The sequence below is a fragment of the Lemur catta genome, chromosome 3, assembly GCF_020740605.2.
Source record: "Lemur catta isolate mLemCat1 chromosome 3, mLemCat1.pri, whole genome shotgun sequence".
NCBI classification, from domain to species: domain Eukaryota; kingdom Metazoa; phylum Chordata; class Mammalia; order Primates; family Lemuridae; genus Lemur; species Lemur catta.
In genome coordinates, this window is record NC_059130.1 from 290,942 (window position 1) to 312,296 (window position 21,355).

General features: G+C 58.6%; 1 protein-coding gene across 2 annotated transcripts; it reads left to right on the forward strand.

Annotated features, from left to right (window-relative positions):
* The first annotated feature begins 947 nt into the window (after window positions 1-947).
* On the forward strand, window positions 948-21,119 carry PLCXD1 (phosphatidylinositol specific phospholipase C X domain containing 1). 2 transcript variants are annotated; one of them, XM_045546586.1, is made up of 7 exons: window positions 948-1,028; window positions 8,125-8,269; window positions 11,672-11,808; window positions 14,379-14,507; window positions 15,605-15,760; window positions 17,207-17,390; window positions 19,074-21,119. In XM_045546586.1, the coding sequence occupies exons 2-7, from the start codon at window positions 8,143-8,145 to the stop codon at window positions 19,310-19,312; spliced, it is 972 nt and encodes a 323-aa protein (XP_045402542.1). In that variant the 5' UTR covers window positions 948-1,028; window positions 8,125-8,142; the 3' UTR covers window positions 19,313-21,119. The 2 variants fall into 2 exon arrangements, with proteins under 2 accessions (XP_045402542.1, XP_045402543.1); XM_045546587.1 differs by lacking the exons at window positions 948-1,028; window positions 8,125-8,269 and adding an exon at window positions 8,391-8,560.
* Window positions 21,120-21,355: the final 236 nt, after the last annotated feature.

Consider the following 21,355-nt stretch of genomic DNA (forward strand, 5'->3'; position numbering starts at 1 on the left):
GGAGACCAAAGCGCTTGTTGCCGCTGCCCGGGGTGACCACAGCAGTGGACGGCGGCCACAGGATGGACAGGTGGTCACAATGTCCTTGATGTCTCCCGAGAGGGCCCCTCTGACCGAAAGGATGGGGTGATGCCAGGGTCTGGGCATCCCTGAGGACGTCCTCGCAGTCCCTCGTCCCCAACGGGGGGGGACGGGCAGACTCACTGTCAGGGCAGAGTTTGGGGTCCCTGCCAGACGAGGGGTGGAGTTTGGGGGGGGTCCCTGCCAGACGAGGTGCGGAGTTTGGGGCCTGTGCCAGAGCGGGGGCGGAGTTTGGGGGGAATCTCTGCCCAAGAGGGGGCGGAGTTTCGGGGGGGTCCCTGCCAGACGAGGGGAGGAGTTTGGGGTCCCTGCCAGACGAGGGGCGGAGTTTGGGGTCCCTGCCAGACGAGGGGCGGAGTTTTGGGGGGGTCCCTGCCAGAGCAGGGGCGGAGTTTGGGGAGGGCTCTCTGCCAGACGAGGGGTGGAGTTTGGGGGGGGGGTCCGTGCGGGGGGGGCGGAGTTTGGGGCGGGGTCCCTGCCAGACGAGGGGCGGAGTTTGGGGGAGGGCCCCTGCCAGACGAGGGGCGGAGTTTGAGGGGAATCCCTGCCAGACGAGGGGCGGAGTTTGGGGGAGGGTCCCTGCCAGACGAGGGGCGGAGTTTGAGGGGAATCCCTGCCAGACGAGGGGCGGAGTTTGGGGAGGGTCCCTGCCAGACGAGGGGCGGAGTTTGGGGGAGGGCCCCTGCCAGACGAGGGGCGGAGTTTGAGGGGAATCCCTGCCAGACGAGGGGCGGAGTTTGGGGTCCGTGCCAGGGCGGGGGCGGGGCGTGCGGCCGGGCGGGCCCTGCGGGTTGGCGCGGGTCGGCTCTGGGACCGGCCTCTCTCTCCGTCCCGCGCGGGGAGGCGGAGCGGCCCTCAGTCCCCGCTGGAGTGCGTGTCAGGCGGTGCCTGTGTCTCCCCAGAGCGCGGCCGCAGCTGCTGGAACCGACTGTCCCGCGCGGCGCGAGGTGAGCGCCCACTTCCTGGTGGCCCAGGGTCCTCGCGGGGACAGGGGGTGGGGGAGGGGGCGTCAGTCCTCACGAGAGGAGGGGTCGGACGGCGCTCGCGTCCCTCGTGTCTTTCTTGTCGCTCAGACCCCGGGTCCTCCTCCTGCAGGGACCCTGGTCCGGCGGGCGTCACAGGGGGGCTCCAGGGCCGGGGTGCCGGGGGTCTGCGCCCCGCAGAGACGGCTCTAGGCGGCCCCAGGGACTGTGACACTCCCGGGCGGTGTCACCGCAGCGCCGGGAACTCCGTGCGGGTGTGACGAGCGGGGCCAGCGCGGGAGCCCAGGGGCAGCTCCAGGCGGAGGAGCCCGGTGGTCGCTGCGGGGACAGCGGGGGAAGGGCCTTGTGGCCCGACGTCCTCGCACCACGGCGGGCGGGAGGGGTGCGTGCTCGGGGCCAGGGCACGTCGGAATGTCGGGCTGGGGGAACGTGGGGCATCCTGCCCTGGACCAGCGCCTGGTCACCCGACACCTGTGCGCTGAGTGTGGGCCCCGCGGCCCCGCGCGGAAGGAGCCTCCCTGTGCAGCCGCAGGTGGGAGCACAGGTGTCTCACCGCCTGGAGGCTCGGCCTCGCTGTGACCTGCCACACATTGGCATCTGTCGCCGTAGCCGCGAGGCCAGGGGCAGAGAGGACCCACTGAGGAGGGGGTCAGGGCTCCGTGGGGGCGCGCCCCGCCATTCAGTGGCGCTGTCCCGAGCGCACATCAGAGGGTTAGGGTTAAGGCTCCTGTCTACACTCCGCAGGTGTTATGTGAGGGGCAGGGTAGAGGACATGGGGACAGGAGGGGACACTCCCACTGGTCAGGGGACCTGGGGTGTGAGGGGAGGGGTCTGACAGGAAGTGGGGAAGGAGGGGACAGGATTATTAAGGGTAGGATAGAGCATTGTGTTAGAATTACAGAAAACTCTAACCAAGAGGTCTGAAGTCTTCTCTGGAGTTAGGCAAGAGGCTTTTTCTTTCGGGGTGAGCAGTGAGCAAAGTTGAGGACCTGCTGGCAGAGGAAGGTGATGGAGATGTTCCCTGAGCCCAGGGGACTCCCAGCAGGGCCCTTGGGAGGGGCCCATCCTGGCTCAGGCTGCGTGGTGTTAGCGTCATGGTTAGGGTTAGGGTTGGACACTGCAGGGGCCCTTGGGGAGGGGCCCATCCTGGCTCAGGGTGGGTGGTAGCAGCGTCATGGTTAGGGTTAGGGTTAGACACTGCAGGGGCAGTGCACAATATGGGACCTGGACAATCTGGACCTGCTTGGTCAATCTGTTCTGATTGGTCGGCTGGTTGGCGAGGGCCCGCAGTTCCGCACGTCCTTTGTGAGACACTGCATGGGCCTGGTGGGGTCTGTCCTGTCCTGGGTAGACGGGGCGTCCGTGAGTGTCATCTGGGTCATGTGGGCCGAGGCCTTGCAGGAAGCCTTTTCCTTCTAAGGCAAAGACGGATGGCATTTCTCAGTCTTCACGAAAAATTCAACATCCTTAGGTGGGCCTTTGTCCCAGCTCTCAGGTGTGGAAACTGAGGCACACTGCAGCTGAGGAGGCAGTTTGGGGTTCCCGGTGGGTGTGCCACAGAGCCGAGGTTTGCACATGGGGCATGCTCCTGGCAGCACAGCGGGATACGGGCTCCTGCACGATGCTCTCCTAAGCGCTTTTGGGGCACACACTCTCCACCAAGCGGGCTTGGCCCTGGGAATGGGCGAGTCGCAGTTAGCAAAGTGCTGGGCCCTCAGCGATGGGGTGACAACAACAAATGTAGTAGATGAGCACTCTACCACCCCTCACGCCCCCGGGATGCTTGGCATTTACTTAGGGTGCTACAGCTGCCCCCACTGACCGGCTGCACCCCTATCAGCACCTCGCAGTGAACAGGACACAGGAGACCCCAGTCCTGGGCCTCCATCCATCCCGGGGGAACAGCAGCGGCTGCTGACCACCTGGGGACCCCGCGCTGGGGCCCGGAGTGGCTGGTTTCTTCGGGGGGGGGGGGAGGCTGAGGCTGAGCTGGTGTGTTCCCTGGGATGACCTCACCCTCGTGGGCGCAGGGGGTTCTCGGGGACCCCCCAGGTCACTGCTGCACATTGAGCCCCGGAGCTGATCTAACTCATAGCCCAGGGTGTGGGAGGAAGCAGTGTTGGGAAGATGTAATTAAAAACAAAACCTCTCAGCAACCCAGAAACTCTCCCCAAAGGTAGAGGAGAAAGGAGCAGTTTTATTATTGAACCAGAATGTGGTGCGGCTCACAGGCACTCGCTAAGAGCTGCAGAGTGTAAATGCACCTAAAAAAAAAAAAAAAAAAAAGGAACTCCCTCCTTATTTCGAAGGCTAGAATTAAGTTTCTTAGTTATAACTTGCACTTGGCCTGTAGTACCCAAAGTGCATCCCAGACTCGGGTGTTCTTTCTGCTTCACAGACAAACTTCTCAAGGACACCTGAATTGTGGACAGAATGTTTTTCGTTCTCTCTCAATCTGGATAAGGTTCAGGAATTATGTTACTCAGTTAAGGATTAAAATTGTGCAGCAATACGCAAATAGCAGAACAGTTACCACTACAACCCCGCTCCTGAAAATCACTGTTGCGAGCAAATTACTCAGGTGCCTACTGGGAGGCTGCGGAAAGGTGGGAGGGCCTCGGGCGTGGAGCAGGTACCGGAGGAGGGGTCATTTCTCAACTTCCAAGTTTGCGCCTCGCCTGGAATTTCCTGGCAGAGTCATTTACAAATTCCTTAGGGACAAGTTCCTGTGCACCTGCAGGGGAGGAGGGTTTTGCAAGGTGTGTTCGTTCATTGGACAGGCACGTGCTGAGGGTGTGGGGAGGAAAAGCAGTCTTAGGTGCTCAGGCTGTGGGCCTGTACGTCAGACTAGCACATGACAGGTTATTAAGAACAAACAAGCTTATTAACAGGGCACTGGTATTAATGTCACAGAAGTACTCAGGAGTGAATGACTCGAAGGGGTGGCTAGAAATCGGGGTCTGTATATCTAACTTAATGGGGGAACAGGGCGGGAGGAAGGGCACTTACGGAAAAGCAAAGGACTGTTTTGTGGAAAATACTGGTCCCCTGGGAGAATAGGTGGGAGAGGTGTCATTTGGTGACAATGTCTGCTTGGGATGGTGCTGCTCAGAGTTGCTCTGGGGAGGGGATTTGTGACAAGTTAGTTCCTTGAGGAGGCTCTGCTTTTGCACAGTGTAGGATTTCAGGAACTCCAGTACCTTCAGCTCCACATCACCCTTGGGGCAAACTGGTACGTCTTGGGGACGTGTGTCCTGACCCGACTGCAGGGTCGAGGAACATGTGTGCAGGGTGCACAGCCCAGGCATCCAGGGACGGTGCTGGGCAGATAAGCTCCCTCTTTTGGGCTGAATCCAGAACTTCTCTGTGGGACGGGTTAGGGGTCCCTACACGCGGTGACCTGATGAGCCACCTGTCCATCCACCCCCCCATCCCTCCACCCATCCATCCCCCTACTCATCCACCCACCACCTATCCCCCCGCCCATCCCCCCACCCACCCATCCATCCATCCCCCCACCCATCCACCCATCCATCCCCCACCCACCCATTCATCCCCCTACTCATCCACCTGCCATCCATCCCCCACCCACCCATCCATCCCCTCACCCACCTATCCCCCCACCCATCATCCCCCATCCATCATTCCCCCACCCATCATCCCCTCACCCAACCATCCATCCACCTCCCACCCATCCCCTCACCTACGCATCCTGCCACCCACCCATCCATCCACCCACCCATCCGTCCACCCACACATCCACCCATCCATCCACCCACCCATCCGTCCATCCATCCATCCATCCTTCCATCCACCCACCCACACACCCATTCTTGGGCTTGAGAGATACTGTGATCCATTTGGGTGACACTGTCTCTCCCAAGAGTGATGGGGATGCCCCTGCACAAAAACATTCCCAAATAACAGCATTCTTGTTGGATTTGTTAACCTTAAATAACGAGATTCAGAAAATAGCATAGGGTTTAATTTGAGCTCAGAGCTTGACAGTGGCCACCCGGCAAAGCACCAGAGTCCAGACGAACAGGTGTCGGCGTTTCCAAAGTGGAGAAGTTACGGCTTCACTTACATGGGCAGAGACAGAGATGGGCCAGCGGGTTACGCCATTTTCCATACGAGACCAGCGGCGTGTGCCACACGATTTGAGTGGCTACAGATGCCACATTCCAAGGAAGGCAGCTTGTTACCCTGTGAGGAAGGGCAGAGATCTGAGGGGGTCTCACCTCTGGCCTGGGTGGTCTTAATTATTTACAGGAAAAAGGGCAGAAGTTGCAGCTGCCTGACTCAGGTCCCAGCCACGTTCCTCTCAAGCTTCAGAATAATTTAAAATTCCAAGAGCTTTAGGTTTGAATTGTCAAGTTTGACGTGTTTAATTTCATGGATTCTTGCTCTTGGCTTTATTAAGAAAATGCTCTGTGGACACCCACGTGTCTCTTTCTGCATCTCACAGGAGCTCTTGGAGGGGATCAGAGTATGTCACCCCCAAAATCGGCCACTGTGGCATGAGGTTTATTCAGGACTGAAGGCAGCTGGGAAGCAGCAGGTGCAGGAAGACATCTCTGTGTACCCCTTTCTGTCTCAAACAGGGGCCTAACCTTCCCTTAGCTAGGGTGGAGCAAACTTCCTTTTGTAAAGGGGTTCCCCTCTCCATACTAGGAATGCAAGAGACAGCACCAAGAGGCATCTGCAGAACAACTTACCGAACACCCCGATGCACCAGACATTTCCCAGTCACCATCCCACAGTCTGCCAGTCCTGGGAGCCCAAGCTCTTTCCTTTGCCCAGTTACTTCTCCACCATTTAGGGTCCTTTATAGAAATGCTATAAAGCCCCTGAATCAACTGCTTCTTTGGGCTTCTCACTTCTTTCCTGTGACATTCCTGTCCACGTAAAATAACATTTGTTTGCCGTTTCTCTTGTGGGTCTGTCTTTTGGCAGTTTCATTTGCAGACCCCAGCCACAGAACCTAAGAGGTAGCGGAGAAGGTTTTTTCCCCCCTGCCCTACACACTGTTCAGGTTTGACTTTTTGTGCACAATGTGGTCATTTACATCCAATTCATTAAGTCGGGAAGCTGAGGTAAAAGTGTGGAGAACCTGTATCACCTCGATACCCTGGTCTGGCTGCAGTCTCGTTGACATTTGGGTGAGACTGGCAGGTTTTGAGTTCTGTGGAGGGGACGGGTGAAGGGCCTGTAGACTGGTCCACAGTCAAGAACCGGCTCTGCAGGAAGAAAGGCAAACGGGACACGTGCCCCACCATGACCAGAGGATACGGCATTAATGTTGCACAGTAAGATAACAACACACCACGGTCCTTGTTGTAAGTGGGTGCTCCAAAACCAGCCGGCACACACAAACTCGTAAGCTCACGGTGGGGTTTCCCCGCGCACACCCTGTGGAGGTGAGACCAGCATGAGCAGACGGAATAGCAAAACGGCACAGTCACTAGGAAGTGGACAGTTTTCAGCATTTACGACCTTTGCTGATAGAGTGTGTTCATGCGTAAGGTCTTGATTTAATTTCTGAGTACAGCTGTGTTTAACGACCGGTCCACACGGTTCCTGGAGGTTCTAACCCCCGGCTTTGGGGAGCAGGTGGCAGCAGCTTCAGTCCCTGCTACCTGGGCGGCCTTCCCGAGGTCGGGGTGGGTGCGCGAGTCCCCACGAGAGTCTCAGGCCGGCCGCGGGCTGCCTGGTCACCAGGGAGCCCCTCCTGGGCAGGGACGGGAGCTCAGGGCTCGGGGCCTGGCTCTGGCTGGGCTTGAACGGGACCGCGAGGTGTCGGGGAGGGGCAGATCCAGCGGGGGCCCTGACGCAGACGCCAAGGGCGAGACACTGTGTGGGGCTGACCACACCCCCGTTGAGGTCCCTTGGTCAGGCCGTCACCTCTGAACAAGACTGACTGACGCTGGGGTCACCTGCGTGGGTCCTCAGGGTGGGGTTGTGCCCTCTGAGCCCGGCCCGCCCCGGCCCCACCCCGACACGCGAGGATCCCACGTGGGGAGGTGTGGACGGCACCGCCACCCTTCACGGCGGGTGCTGCGTGGGACTGCGTCAGGGTGGCCACCTGGCAGGGTCCCCGGACACTGTGGCATGAATGTCACGTGTCCCCCAGGCATCTTAGAGACCTCGGCCCAACCTGGACAGGCACCGAGGAGCCCAGGCAGGAGCTGACAGAGCCCCGGGACGGTGAGGGAGGAGCGAGGGTGTCTTGGCGCTCGCCCCCTTGCAAAGGGGTGGGATTCACTGCCGCAGCACAGCCAGAGCCAGGGGAGCTGGGGCAAGAGGGTGTCTACACCAGAGAGTGTCTACACCACAGACAGCACCAGGTGCAGACCAGGAACCAGGGCTGACTGTGTGCACAGAGTGTCTACACCACAGAGTGTCTACACCACAGACGGCACCAGGTGCAGACCAGGAACCAGGGCTGACCGTGTGCACAGAGAGCATCTACACCACCGAGTGTCTACACCACAGACGGCACCAGGCACAGACCAGGAGCCAGGGCTGACCGTGTGCACAGAGTGTCTACACCAGAGAGCGTCTACACCACAGACGGCACCAGGCGCAGACCAGGAGCCAGGGTTGACCGTGTGCACAGAGAGCGTCTACACCACCGAGTGTCTACACCACAGACGGCACCAGGCGCAGACCAGGAACCAGGGCTGACCGTGTGCACAGAGAGCGTCTACACCACAGAGCATTTATACCACAGTGTCTACACCACAGGCGGCAGCAGGCAGTCCCTGTGCAAACTTGCATCCTGCTCTTACGCAACTCCGGAGGGCAGAGAGCGGCTCGTTCTCAGTTCCTTTTGCTCAAAGGGTCCTTGCCCCAAACGTGTTACTTGAGGGGACACATTCTGCTCCTTCCCACTCGCAACGTGTCCCCTGCTCCCTCCCACCCCAGGGACTCTGCTCTGGTCCCACCCCCCACCCCGTCCTGGGGCATTTATTGGTTGTTATTATTAGTTTTTTGCAAAGCCACAGCCCCTTTGTAACTAGCACAGGTTTTAACCTCAAATCCGCCTTTCCCTCCCCAGGCTGCAGAGGGGCCTGCGATGGGCGGCCAGGTGAGCGCGGGCAGCGGGGAGCCGAGCCCGCCCGGCAGGAGCGAGAACGCAGACTGGATGTCGGCGCTGTGCCCCCGCCTCTGGGACGTGCCGCTGCACCAACTGTCCATCCCAGGTGAGGGCCACCTGTCCGTCCCCGGTGAGGGCCGGCGGGCGGGGCGGGGGCTGTCACCTGCGCGTTCACGGAAGCCTGTGACACGTGACCTTCCTGCCCCGCTGCTGTCACTGAGCAGGACGTCCGCAAGGCGCGTGCAGGTTGTACCTGGTCAGAGCTTCGTTCCTCTGAAGGCTGAGGACTGTCCCCTCGTGGATGGACCACGGTTTTCATCCGTCCCTCCATGGCTGGACGCCGGGCCCTTTCCACCCCGGGTCGCGGTGACCATGGGTGCAGCGCGTTAATACTTCTGTGAGTCTCTGTGTCCCTTTCGTGCCCTGCACGCTCAGCATCTTTGAAAGTCTGTGCCGCAAAGGGACACGGACAGGACGTGGCTCTGCGCGTCCCTGCTGCAGAGCCCGTCCCCGCCTTTCGGGACACACCACAGAGGGACGTGGGCCTGCCTCGCCCGCCCACAAAGGGAGCCGCTCTGCCCGGGGCCGGCAGCCGCTGTCCGGGCCCGCAGAGTCGTTCCTGGTCCGTTCTCTGTGAGACCCGCGGCTCCGGGGTGTGGCCGTGCGTGACTCCCTCTCCGGTCCTGGGCCGATGGGCGCGTGGGCGTTTCCAGCGTTTTGCTTTTACAAGAAGGAGGTGCCGTGATGAAAGCCACGCGGGTCTCCCTGGAGCCCCCAGGAGCTGGAAGAGGCAGGAAGGAGCCTCCCTGGAGCCTGCAGAGGGAGCACGGCCCCGAGACACCTGCGTCTCACACTCCTGGGCTCCGGGACTGGGGGGGAGGGTGAGTTTCTTTGGGTTTAGGGCCCAAGCCTGTGGTCCTCCGTAACATGGACCGCTGAGACCCTGTGTGTGGGGGTCACCTGCTCTGAGACCGCCCCAAAACATGCACTGTTTATCTCTTTAATGCCTCTGCCCTTCATAAATCCCAGCTATGCAAAAGGGTTTGCAGTGGAAAGAGTTAATTTTAGAGAGCACTCTGGAGCTGTAACTGTCTGGAGGAGGTTTCCAGCTTCCTCCCTCCCATCCCCTCCTTCAGTGATCTGGAAGAACAAACAGAGTCTCCTCTAGCTTGACAAAGCACCCTCAAGTTTAGCTGGATTAAAAAATGTTAAGAATATCCAGGAAACTTTTGAAACAAAGAGTGAGAAATTTGCACTGCAAGTGACAAATATAAATAAAAACGGTGTCACATGATCCTGTAGATCAGCAGGTGAGACTGTTAAATTCAAGAACAGACACAACCCTGAGCATCTGACGTGCCAAGAAGGAGGCATCTCAAATTTGAGGACGAAAAAGTCCCCCGTGGTGTTGAGATGTCCGCTAACAATTTGGGGAAAAATCAAGTGAGACTCTCACCTCATATTTTACATCAAAATATACTGCAGATTTTTAAAGATTTCAGTGAAAAAATAAAACCATATCGTTCCATAAGAATATATATGTAAATCTGGGCTCCTGAGCACAATACCACGTACAAAAGCCACGGAAAAGACTGCTGGATTTGACTTAAGAAATAAAAATGTAAATCTTCCCTCGTTGAGAAACTGCATGAACCAAAGTTAAAGACAAATTGCTTTAAAGCAGAGGCCGTGGAACATCACGAGGCAGGCTGAGTAATGTGGTAAAGATACCCGGTCACCAGCCCACGTGGTCCTGCACAGCTTCCCGGGCCCTTCCCACCACCTCCACCGGCCCGAAACCCTGCCCACGGGAACCTGAGGAAACGCATCACCACGCTAAGGACACGGCAAGGGCCCTGTCTCGTGGCACAGGACACATTCTCTCAAGTCCACGGCAAGAACGTAGACTCCAGTGGGAACTGGCTCTGGCAAGATAGGAGATTCCCAAAGGAAGAAACACAAATGACTCGTAAGTGTGAAAAAATGTCCAACCGCATGAGCAAGAGAGAATTCAGAGACAAACACAATGCTGTTCATTTTTCACAGAGCACATTGGTGAAAATCAAGGTGATTTTTGAGACTAAGGGTGGATTTGTGTGTGGGGGGAGTCCCAGCTGGTGGCAGAGAGACTCATGGGCACCTGGCTGAGGCCGTGGGCCGTGGGCAGGGCAGGGTGCTCCCCCACTCGGCTCAGAGATTCCAGCTGTAGGATTTAGTTCAGAAGCCACGCTGGGCAGGCAGGCATCTAGGATGGGAATGTGCAGACCCCAGGTTCACGACAGCCATCAGCCACACACGCTGCTAGACACACATCAAGGGGGTGGACTCAGGCGTCCCAGCCATGTTGTGGCCCCGTGTCCACTGCATTGCAAAATGCTGATAACACTAAGTTGAATGAAAAAAGCAAACAAACAGTTTGATCTTGTTGTTAGTTTAAAATATATACATAAACAGATTTTATGTGTATATATATAATATATCTGCAGCTATGCACCAAATAACAATGTTTCTGCCAACAACACATTGCATGTGCAACAATCGTCCCGTAAGATTATCATATCGTATTTTCATTGTGCTTTTCCTATGTTTAGACACACAAACACGCACCACTATGTCGCAGTCTCCCACGGTAGCCGGCATGGTAGCGTGTTCGGCAGTTGCACGGCTGAGGAGGAACAAGTCATACCGCATAGCCCAGGGGGTAGCAGCCGCACCACCTGGGTGTGTGTAAGGCAGCACATGCCACGCCAGGGTGTCACACGGTGACCACATCACCTAATGACGCGTTTCTCAGGACATGTCGCTGTCATTAGGGAACACGTGACTGTGCACGGATTCTCCCCATGCGCAGTAGGTCCATGTGTAATATGGACAGAACAGATAGACAGAAATGTGTGTACTGCAATGTTCATACAGGATTTAACTTTTTACTTGTCTATATGTTCTCATTTTTGTGCAAGTGACATGAATTCCTGGGTGCATGAGTGTCCTGGGGCTGCTGTGACAAGTGCCACACTGGGGGCTTAATTAAACAACGAAATCTGTCCCCTCCCAGTCCCGCAGCCCAGGAGTGTGAGAGGCAGGTGTCTCGGGGCCGCGCTCCCTCCGCAGGCTCCAGGGAGGCTCCTTCCTGCCTCTTCCAGCTGTGGGGGCTCCAGGCGTCCCTGGGCTTGTGGCCACGTCACTCCAGTCTCTGCCTCCATCTCCACGTGGCTTCTCCTCTGCGTCTGTGTCTCTGCTGTCTCTTAGAAGGACACTGTCATTGGGTTTAGTGACCTCCCTGGTTGGGGTGGAGCCCCCTGGTGGACAGTGACGGGGCAGCATCCGGACCTCACTATACACCTGCACACACCTGTGTCCACTCAGGCCCCAGCTTCCAGGGGACGTGGGTTTTGGGGGACACCGCCCGTCCCTTTGGGCTGTGTGTGTGCCGCGTGCATGACTGTGCCGTGCATGGCACGGAGCGTGGGGAGGGACTGACCGGGAAACGCCCCCCCTGCCCCCGCAGGCAGCCACGACACCATGACCTACTGCCTGGACAAGCGCTCGCCCGTGTCCCCGGCGCAGCCCCGGCTGCTGCGGCTGCTGAGCAAGGCCCTGCCCTGCGTCACGCTCCCCGTGGTGCTCAGGTGGTCCGTCACCCAGGTGGGTCCTAGTGGAGTGCGGCTCGACCTCCCGCCAGCCCCGCGGGGACGGCCCGTTCGATTCGTGGGCTCGAGGTCGTGACTTCTGGTTGGTGAGATGTTTATGATGGGAAGTGGCTTTGCCCTTTGGGGTCAGGTGACCGTGGTTCCCCATGAAATGGGGAGATGGGGCGTTTTCCTGCTTGCTCATCGGTTTCTGCGATGCCCCCGGGCCCTCCCCACGGGAAGCATCCCAGGTCGTGGGACTGTCAGGACTGTTTCTTCTGCGTCCCCTCCCGCCCCGCGCCCCAGCCCTCCTGCCCTGTGCGGACGGACGGGGCTTGAAGCCGGGAGAGGCCGTTCCCGGCCGGGCGTGGAGAGGAAGGGGCCTCCCTGGGTGGGTGCAGCCCCAGCAGGCCGCGGCCCCGTCCCACACACAGGGTTAGGGTGGGCGGGGGCCGGGGGAGGTCAGGCCAGGCGCTGGTGACAAGCCAGACCCACCCTGGGGAGGGCGGGGACCACCCCCCAGGTCTTTCTCCTCTGCCCCTCCGGGAGGGTGCCAGGAGGGTCCTGCTTCTGCCGGGCTCTCTCTCTGCAGAGATTCGCTGTTTGATTCCCTCGATGGCCTCGAGACCTGTCCTTGCACCTCGAGCCCCCGGGCACAGGGAAGCAGGGGGGCTGGGGCAGGGTGACCGGGCTTGGGGGCCCCTGCCCAGCACCGTGAGGCAGATGGAGCCTCCGGCACGAGGCGATAGGGTCGCGGTGTGTGGGCCGCTGCGGGAAGGCTCCAGCCCTCAGGGAATCTGCCCTGAGGACGTTTCCACGGAGGTTCTGGGCTCACGTGTCCGGCCTCAGGGCGACGGAGCAGCCCACACAGAGGCTGGAAAGCCAGGCAGACACTGGCAGGGCTTGTCTGAGGAGTAGCTGACATCAGGGGCAGAGGGTTGAGGTGCGATGTTCACAGAGCCCTGCGGTGGGGAAGACCAGGGAGTCGCTCTAACCCTGTGACTCTCGTGTCTGGGCAAGAGCGGGACAGCACACGCCATCCTCGGCCTGTTAGAAACCCGGTGGCTGGTGGCTTCATTCCTCAAGTCCCCAGAGCTAAACAGCAGTTCACCCCTGCCCAGAGGGTTACAGAAAAAATTCACCTTCCCCATTAGACTATTCTATGTTTTGCAAATACATTTTATTTTATTTTTTTATTTTTTATTTATGTATTTTTTTTTTTTTTTTTTTTGAGACAGAGCCTCTCTCTGTTGCCTGGGCTAGAGTGCCATGATGTCAGCCTAGCTCACAGCAACCTGAAACTCCTGGGTTCAAGTGATCCTCCTGCCTCAGCCTCCCGAGTAGCTGGGACTACAGGCATGTGCCTATTTTTTGTAGAGACGGGGTCTCACTCTTGCTCAGGCTGATCTTGAACTCCGGAGCTCAAATGATCCTCCCCCCTCGGCCTCCCAGAGTGCTGGGATTACAGGCATGAGCCACCCTGCCTGGCCACAAATATTTTTTAAATGAGCACCTATTTCACAATCTGAGAAATGTACTGTCAATGCTCAAATGACTGTTTAAGGGAGAAAATTCTCACTTTCCTCCATCCCCAACCTTTAGCCAAAGAACCTCAACCAGGGAGAAAGCACCAGGGCTGTGTAAAGCCTCGCGGCTGGGGGACCCTGGGCCCATGCAGGGAAGGGACGTCTCTGTCCCGGCCCGCTGCCCATGTGGGTAGTTTCCCCTCATGGATCAGAGGACCACAGGCCATGGCCCTCACACTGAGGCCCCCAGTGCTGGGAGGGGAGGCAGTGGGTGGGGCCTCTTCGCAGCCTCTGTGCCTCAGTTTCCCCATCTGTCAATAGGGGAGGAGGAGAGAGCAGAGGCTTCCCTGGCACCATCTGCCCTGGGGTCTTCCCAGTGTCACCAGCCCCCATGTCCCCATCACGCCCAGCCCACCCCTAAGAGGGTCTTGCTCCCCTGCCGGTCTCCCTGGACGGCCGCGAGCAGGTCTGGGCTCTGCTATGACCCTGACCCTGACACACAGCTTCCTTTCCTGGGGGGGAGACTGTTTTCTTTCCTTCTTAAATTCATTTTTCATTTTATTTTATATTTTTGGTGCCATGAGTTAAATATAAACCGAATTCTTTTTCATTTTTATGTACATGTTTGCTTTTCCTATTCTTATTCTGAGTGGGAGGATAGTCCCACTTTCTTTTCCTTTATTTTGACATTAATGTTTGGTTTCTGCACTGTTCTGTGCAGAGAGCACGGCCCCTTTTCCTGTTCTCTTTGGCGTTTGCTGGCCTGGGAGAGGGCGGCCGGGGCTCTGCAGGGACGTCCCAGGCCCCCACCCCAGACAGAGTCTTGCGGGCTCCGTTTCCACAAGGCCAGGCCCCTGCAGACCGGGTTTTCCATGAGCAAGGCCCTGTGTGGCCGCACAGCTCCCGTGAGTTGTCGTGATGACAAGCGTGTTGCATCGCAGGTGACATCACGGGGTGCACGTGGGCAGTCCGCTGCCCTGAGTCCCGAGACATGGCGATTGGCCCCAGAGAGAGCAGCCCGCTGGCCCCGGGCAGACATGACGGTGGCCTCTGTCTGCAGGCGCTGGACATCACAGAGCAGCTGGATGCCGGGGTGCGGTACCTGGACCTGCGTGTGGCGCACATGCCGGATGGCTCGGAGAAGAACCTGCACTTCGTGCACACGATGTACACGACCGCGCTGGTGGAGGTGCGGCTGGGCTGGGGCGGGACACAGGGGAAGGGCAGGGGATGCCGACCTTGCATGGGGATGGAGCGGCCACTATGGGTCCAGGAAGGCAGTGCTGGCCCCTGGCAATCAGTTATGTGGGGTTCTTGATCCACGTGCATTTCTGAGCTTGCACCGGCACCTCCCGGACCTTGCAGTTGTCTCCTTAGCTGGCTCCGTCCCCTGGCTTCCCTGAGGCCTCCCGGCCTTTTGCAAAAGTGAATCGATTATCTCCCTGGCCCCACTTTAGGCTATTTTCAATTCATTCTCTTCCTGGCTGCCACAGAGGGTTCTAAAACTTGAATGTGACAAGTCACCATCCTGCCGAAAGCCTGCCAGCAGCTCCCTGTGCCCCACTTGAAAGCTCCCTGGCACCCCTGGCATCTGGAGGCGCCATCGCTGGGGCTCCCTGTGCAGCTGCTGTTCCCCACCAGCTCCCTGAGCTTCCCGACTTCACACCTTTGCATAGGCGGTGCCTTCTGTCTGGGTGTGCATGTGCATAGACACGCACACGTGTGCACATAACAGACATGCATGAACACATATACACACATGTGCACCAAAATACACACATACATACACACATCACATGCACACATGCACACACATGCATGCACACATGTATACCAACATGCCCATGTACATGCACACATGCACACACATATACACACAGGCATGCCTGCACACATATACACATATGTGTGCACCAAAATGCACATACAGACATGTCACATGCACATAGAAACACACACATGCATCCACACATGTATACTTACATGCACACATGCATGCACCTGCACGCATGTACACAGGCATGTCTGAATGCACGTATACACATGTGTGCACACCAATATGCCCAAGTACATGCACACACGAATAGACACGTCCCATGCACACAAGCACAATGAGGAGCCATGAGGGCCTGTGTTCCACGGGGCGGCCGCTGCCTCCTGTTTGTACATAACCTGACACCTCCACGGAGACGGTTTTGCCCTTGGAAGCCCTTTTGCTGGGAGGAGCTTCTTTGAGCCCCCGCAGCAGGGTCCTCGTGACTCGCCGCCCCCCCGTTCCCCTCCCAGGACACCCTCACGGAAATCTCGGAGTGGCTGGAGAAGCACCCCCGGGAGGTGGTCATCCTGGCCTGCAGGAACTTCGAGGGGATGACGGAGGACCTGCACGAGTACCTGGTCACCTGCATCAAGAACATCTTTGGGGACATGCTGTGCCCCCGAGGGGTGAGAGGAAGGGGATGGGCGTGTCCCCCTACGTCTCTCCTGGGGGGTTGATGGCCTCAGCCTCAGTTTGCTCACCTGGTGCCCCCCATGTATGCTCACTGAGGCATCCAGGTGAGGTTGCTGAGATGTTCCAGGTGTGATCAGTGGCATGTTCTGGGCGAGATCACTGAGGTATTCTGGGTCATATGGCTGAGGTATTTCACATGAGACTGCTGAGGTGTCCTGGTGAGATCGCTGAGGTATCCGTGTGTGATCACTGAGGTATCCTGGTGAGATCGCTGAGGTATCTGTGTGAGATTGCTAAAGTATCCTGGCATGTTCTGAGTGAGATCGCTGAGGTATCCCGGGTGTAATTGCTGAGGTATCCGTGTGACATCACTGAGGTATCTGTGCGAGATTGCTGAGGTATCCCAGGTGTAACTGCTGAGGTATACCTCAGTGATCTCACTCAGAACATGCCAGCCATCACTGAGGTATCCTGGTGAGATCACTGAGGTATCCTGGGTAAGATTGCTGAGGCATCCTGGTGAGGTTGCTAAGATGTTCTGGGTGTGATCGCTGACATGTTCTGAGTGAGATCACTAAGGTATCCCAGGTGTAATTGCTGAGGTATCCGTGTGACATCACTAAGGTATCCTGGTGAGATTGCTGAGGTATTCCGGGTAAGATCGCTGAGGTATTCTGGGTAAGAAGACTGAGGTATTCTGGGTAAGATGACTGAGGTATTCTGGGTAAGATGACTTAGGTATTCTGGGTAAGATCCCTGAGGTATTCTGGGTAAGATCCCTGAGGTATTCTGGGTAAGATGACTGAGGTATTCTGGGTAAGATGACTGAGGTATTCTGGGTAAGATCGCTGAGGTATTCTGGGTAAGATGACAGGTATTCTGGGTAAGATGACTGAGGTATTCTGGGTAAGATGACTGAGGTATTCTGGGTAAGATCCCTGAGGTATTCTGGGTAAGATGACAGGTATTCTGGGTAAGATGACAGGTATTCTGGGTAAGATGACTGAGGTATTCTGGGTAAGGTGGCTGAGGAATTCTGGGTAAAATCGCCGAGGTATTCTGGGTAAGATCGCTGAGGCATTACACGTGAGGCATCCTGGTGAGATCTCGGAGGTGTCCCGGGTGTGACCGCTGAGGTGCCGGGGGACGCGATCCAGCAGGTCTCCGCGCTTCCGCAGCGAGGGGCCCCAGGCTCTGTGGCCTGGGCCCTGCGAGTCACGCTGACAGGAGGCCGATGAACGGGAGAAAAACAAGTCTGTTAACATGCGCGTTCATCTTCGCTGCACTAACCGCGAATCGGGGGGTGTCGCCTCCAGCTGGGCGCGTGTGTGCTGGGGCCGCCTTCACAGACCGCCCCGTGGCCTCCCGAGGCCGGGACGCCGGGGTGGAGACAGCCCGGCCCGGCGCCCTCTGACCCGCACCCCGCCCCGTCCCGCCAGGAGGTGCCGACGCTGCGTGAGCTCTGGTCGCGGCAGCAGCAGGTGCTGGTGTCCTACGAGGACGAGAGCTGCGTGGGCCGGCACCGCGAGCTGTGGCCCGGGATCCCCTACTGGTGGGGGGACAAGGTGAAGACGGAGGCTCTGATCCGCTACCTGGAGTCCATGAAGAGCTGCGGGCGCCCAGGTACCGAGGGGCTTCCCGCGGGGGCAGACTGCGCGGGCGGGTGGGCGTCCGCTGCCCGGGCCCCGGGTCCGCCTGCACCGTCAAGTGAAAGGAATTCAGAAGTCACGCATGCGTGTGTGTGTGTGTGTGTGTGTGTGTGTGTGTGTGTGTGCACGTGCACGGGCACATAGGTACCGCGCCGAATATGTGCGTCGACCCAAATGAACGACCGAGGCAAAAATCGCAGTCGACGGAGCTTTATGCGGCCAAGATGTTGGTAAAAGCACAAACCGCAGACAAACTGGACTGTTCTTTTCCAAGGGGAGGTTGGAACCTTCAGCATTTTAAATGCAGGAAAGAGAAGGAAAAAGGCTCAGTGGGTGGCTACGTTCTCGTGAGGACTAAGAAATCTGTGTTTTATTTTATTTTATTTTGTTTTGAGACAGAGTCTCGCTCTGTTGCCCGGGCTAGAGTGAGTGCCGTGGCGTCAGCCTAGCTCACAGCAACCTCAGACTCCTGGGCTCAAGCGATCCTCCTGCCTCAGCCTCCTGAGTAGCTGGGACTACAGGCATGCGCCACCATGCCCGGCTAATTTTTTCTATATATTTTTAGTTGTCCAGCTGATCTCTTTCTATTTTTAGTAGAGACGGGATCTCGCTCTTGCTCAGGCTGGTCTCGAACTCCTGACCTCAAGCGATCCTCCCGCCTCGGCCTCCCAGAGTGCTAGGATGACAGGCGTGAGCCACCGCGCCCGGCCTTGAAAACTTCAGCATTTTAAATGCAGCAAAGAGAAGGAAAAAGTCAGGGGTGGCTGATAAGGTTGTGGCTGCGTTCTCGTGAGGACCAAGAAATCTGTGTTTTATTTTTAATGCATAAAATAAGGGACTGTCATTGCTGCCACTTACAGAAAAGGGGTGGAGCCACACAAGCAGCTCCGAGCACCAGCCACGCCCACAAGCTCCCTCTCTCCCTCTGTCTCTCAATGTGTCTCTCTCTGTCTCTGTGTCTCCCTCTCTCTCAAATTCAACGTCATAATTTAGCTTCCAGCTTCCTTGCCGGGCAGCTGCGTGGCCTCCACCTCACACGTGTGACGTGGTTCATCTAACTAAGCCCTACCCGGCACCATCTTCTGTGCCACGGCTGGTGACATGCGCCGTGGAGACCGTGCCCGGCCCCGGCCACTCGCACGCTGAGTCCCTCGGGTCCTGGCCAGTGGCCGTCCTGTGTCACGGCTGTGCCTGTCCGCCAGCTGTGAGTGGGACCCGCGGGGACCCGTGTGGCTGTGCCTTCCTTTTTCTGTTTGCCGGTTCTCTGTTGGGTTCTCCTGTTTCTTGCTGGCGTGTTAGACTTCTCCATGGAAACCGGCCCCTGTCCTGCGTCCGCGTTGCCGACGTCTCCCGCGGCGGGTCTTGTTGTGAGGGTCGGTGGTGGTTCTGCTTTGTCGTATCCGTTGGTTCAATGAGACAGATTTTTACGTATTATGGAGTCCTGGTCCCAAGTGTCTCCTGCCCACCCGTGGCATGTTGGGGACGCTCTGGGTCTCCAGGGCTGTGTCCCCTTAACCCTGGTGTGTGGGGGGATGTAGGGTCCCCTTGTCCCCCAATAGCCGGTGCTACGAGTCCTTCCAAGGGAGGCACACGGGGACGCGGGGCCCCTGAGCTGTGCAGGGAGGGACAGTGACCCCCTGCTGCCCCCTCGTTGCAGGCGGCTTGTTCGTGGCGGGCATCAACCTCACGGAGAACCTGGAGTACATCCTGGCGCACCCCTCGCGCTCCCTGCGGGGCCTGACGCTGCCCAGCCTGCCTCGCCTGTGCGCCTGGGTGCGGGAACAATGCCCGGGGCCCGGCCCGTGCTGCACCAACGTCATCGCCGGGGACTTCATCGGCGTGGACAGCTTTGTCAGCGACGTCATCGGACTCAACCGGAAGCTGCTGTGGCCCTGAGCTGTTGCCCCTGGACTCCGGCGTCGGCGGCTCTGGGTTCACCTCCGTCCTGTGAGTTGTGCCGCGGTTTGCGCTGAATACAGGTGACCGCGGGGCCGGTGATGCCGACTCTGTGTCCTCATCTCTGTGTCCTCGAGGCTGTGGCACTGGGGGCCCTGCAGACCCAGGGAGGGACCGTTCCCCCAGGGCTATCGAATTCCTAAAGCCTGTGACAGCCCGCGTGGCCGTGTGCACCCCTCCCGCACACGCCTGCCAGCCCCGCTGTGACTGTCAGGCACAAGCCGGTGTTTCCCCGGCCCCGGGTCACCCGTGAACTGAGGTCCTGCGGGTGCAAAGCAGACACCAGCGCCATCGTCCCCGTGGGAGACGTACGTGCGTCTGTGGCTCACGCTTGCTCCACGTGTGACATGAGAGGACGTCACACGCTCCACGGTCGTGGCAATACTGCAGCACGGGCAGGGGGCTCGTCAGCCGCCGGTTCCAGTTCTTGGCCACACGGTGGGTCCCCGGCCTGCTTGTTCCTTCACCGCTGTCCTATGGGGGCGCCTGGGATTCTCGCGTCGGTGCAAACTGGGCGCCGGGACAGCAGGCGCCGGGTTCCCGGGGCGGCCGTGGAAGTGATGGTCTCACGCGCGTTGGAATGTGCTCGGCTTGGGAGCAAATCCGTCGTTTTCCGAAACAAAATCTGCTCGTGCTTTGGTGCCTGGTCACCACGGTGAAGCCGAGGTGCCTGAAATCCCCAAACACAAACACGTGGGCCGCGTCCCATTTACTACCTCAGAGCTGTGACCGCCGGGTCAGGCTGTCCACGGAGAGCTCAGTGCTGGTCAGGGTCAGGGTCAGGGTCAGGGGTCAGGGTCAGGATAGGACACGCTGGAGATGAAGGAACGTGTTTGGGGCTAAGTCGGACACAGTGGCCTGGCACGTCCACATTGGGATCCCCTGGGGTCGGGGTCAGCACCTGTTCACACCCATCGTTCACTGTAGAGAATTAAAAGACACAAAACCCAACTGTGTTTATGGGCTTTGTTACCACGTGAGCCACCAGCTTCCAGAAGCTTCCCGGGCTACGTGGGGAAGGACTTTTAGAAAATGCTCCAGCACTTATTGGAGGGCAGACAGTTTAAAAAATCCGACTGCGCCTCTTCCCTGTTCAGTGTGTTTCTGCCGTAACGCTGCCAGGGCCAGCGGCAGGTCACAAGTTTTGTCTTGTTTTAAGCCGCTCCGTGGGGGCCTTGAGGAACCTGCATGTGATTTTGGAGATGGATTTCCGAGGCTTCCGCGTTCAGGAGGATGTGCCGTCGGAAAGATCTTTCCATCCCCCGGTCATTCCAGAAGCTTCCCCACCGTGGGGGGAGCGCACCTGCCCCCTCCCACCTCTGCAGGGCCGCAGGGCTGCCGTGCAAACAGCGCTTGGCGTTTGCTGATGCGCCCACCCGGCAGTGCGGCCTCGCGGGCTCTCGGGGCCACCCCTGCCGCGACCCGTGATGGGGGCAGGAGGGGCAGCGGACTGACCCCCTTCCTCTGACCACCTGCGTCCCACGCTGGGGGCTCGTTCTCCCCTGGGCACGGCCAGCTCAGCAGCTGGGACAGGAGAAGCCGGGCAGTGGAGCAGCTGTCGGAGAGCCTGCTGCTGGGGCGGGGGCCATGTTCCAGTCCCACAGAAAGGCTGTGCCCTTCTCATGCCCTGCCCTCGGCGTCCCCGAGACCCCCACCCTACTCTGTGGGCTCCCCAAGACCCCCACCCTGTCCTCTGGACTCCCTGAGACCCCCACCCTGTACTGTGGGCTCCCTGAGACCCCCCCATCCTCCCTTCTGGACTCCCCGAGACCCCCCACCCCATCCTCTGGGTTCCCCGAGACCCCCCACCCTCCCCTCTGGACTCACCGAGACCCCCACCCTGTACTGTGGGCTCCCTGAGACCCCCCCATCCTCCCTTCTGGACTCCCTGAGACCCCCCCAACCCATCCTCTGGGTTCCCCGAGACCCCCCACCCCATCCTCTGGGTTCCCCGAGACCCCCACCCTGTCCTCTGGGTTCTCC

Coding starts and splice junctions, on each gene's coding strand:
- PLCXD1 (XM_045546586.1), top strand. CDS start 8,143: ATGGGCGGCCAGGTGAGCGCGGGCAGCGGGGAGCCGAGCCCGCCCGGC. Junction 15,761..17,206: donor ACATGCTGTGCCCCCGAGGG/GTGAGAGGAAGG, acceptor CCGTCCCGCCAG/GAGGTGCCGACGCTGCGTGA. Junction 17,391..19,073: donor GAAGAGCTGCGGGCGCCCAG/GTACCGAGGGGC, acceptor CCCTCGTTGCAG/GCGGCTTGTTCGTGGCGGGC.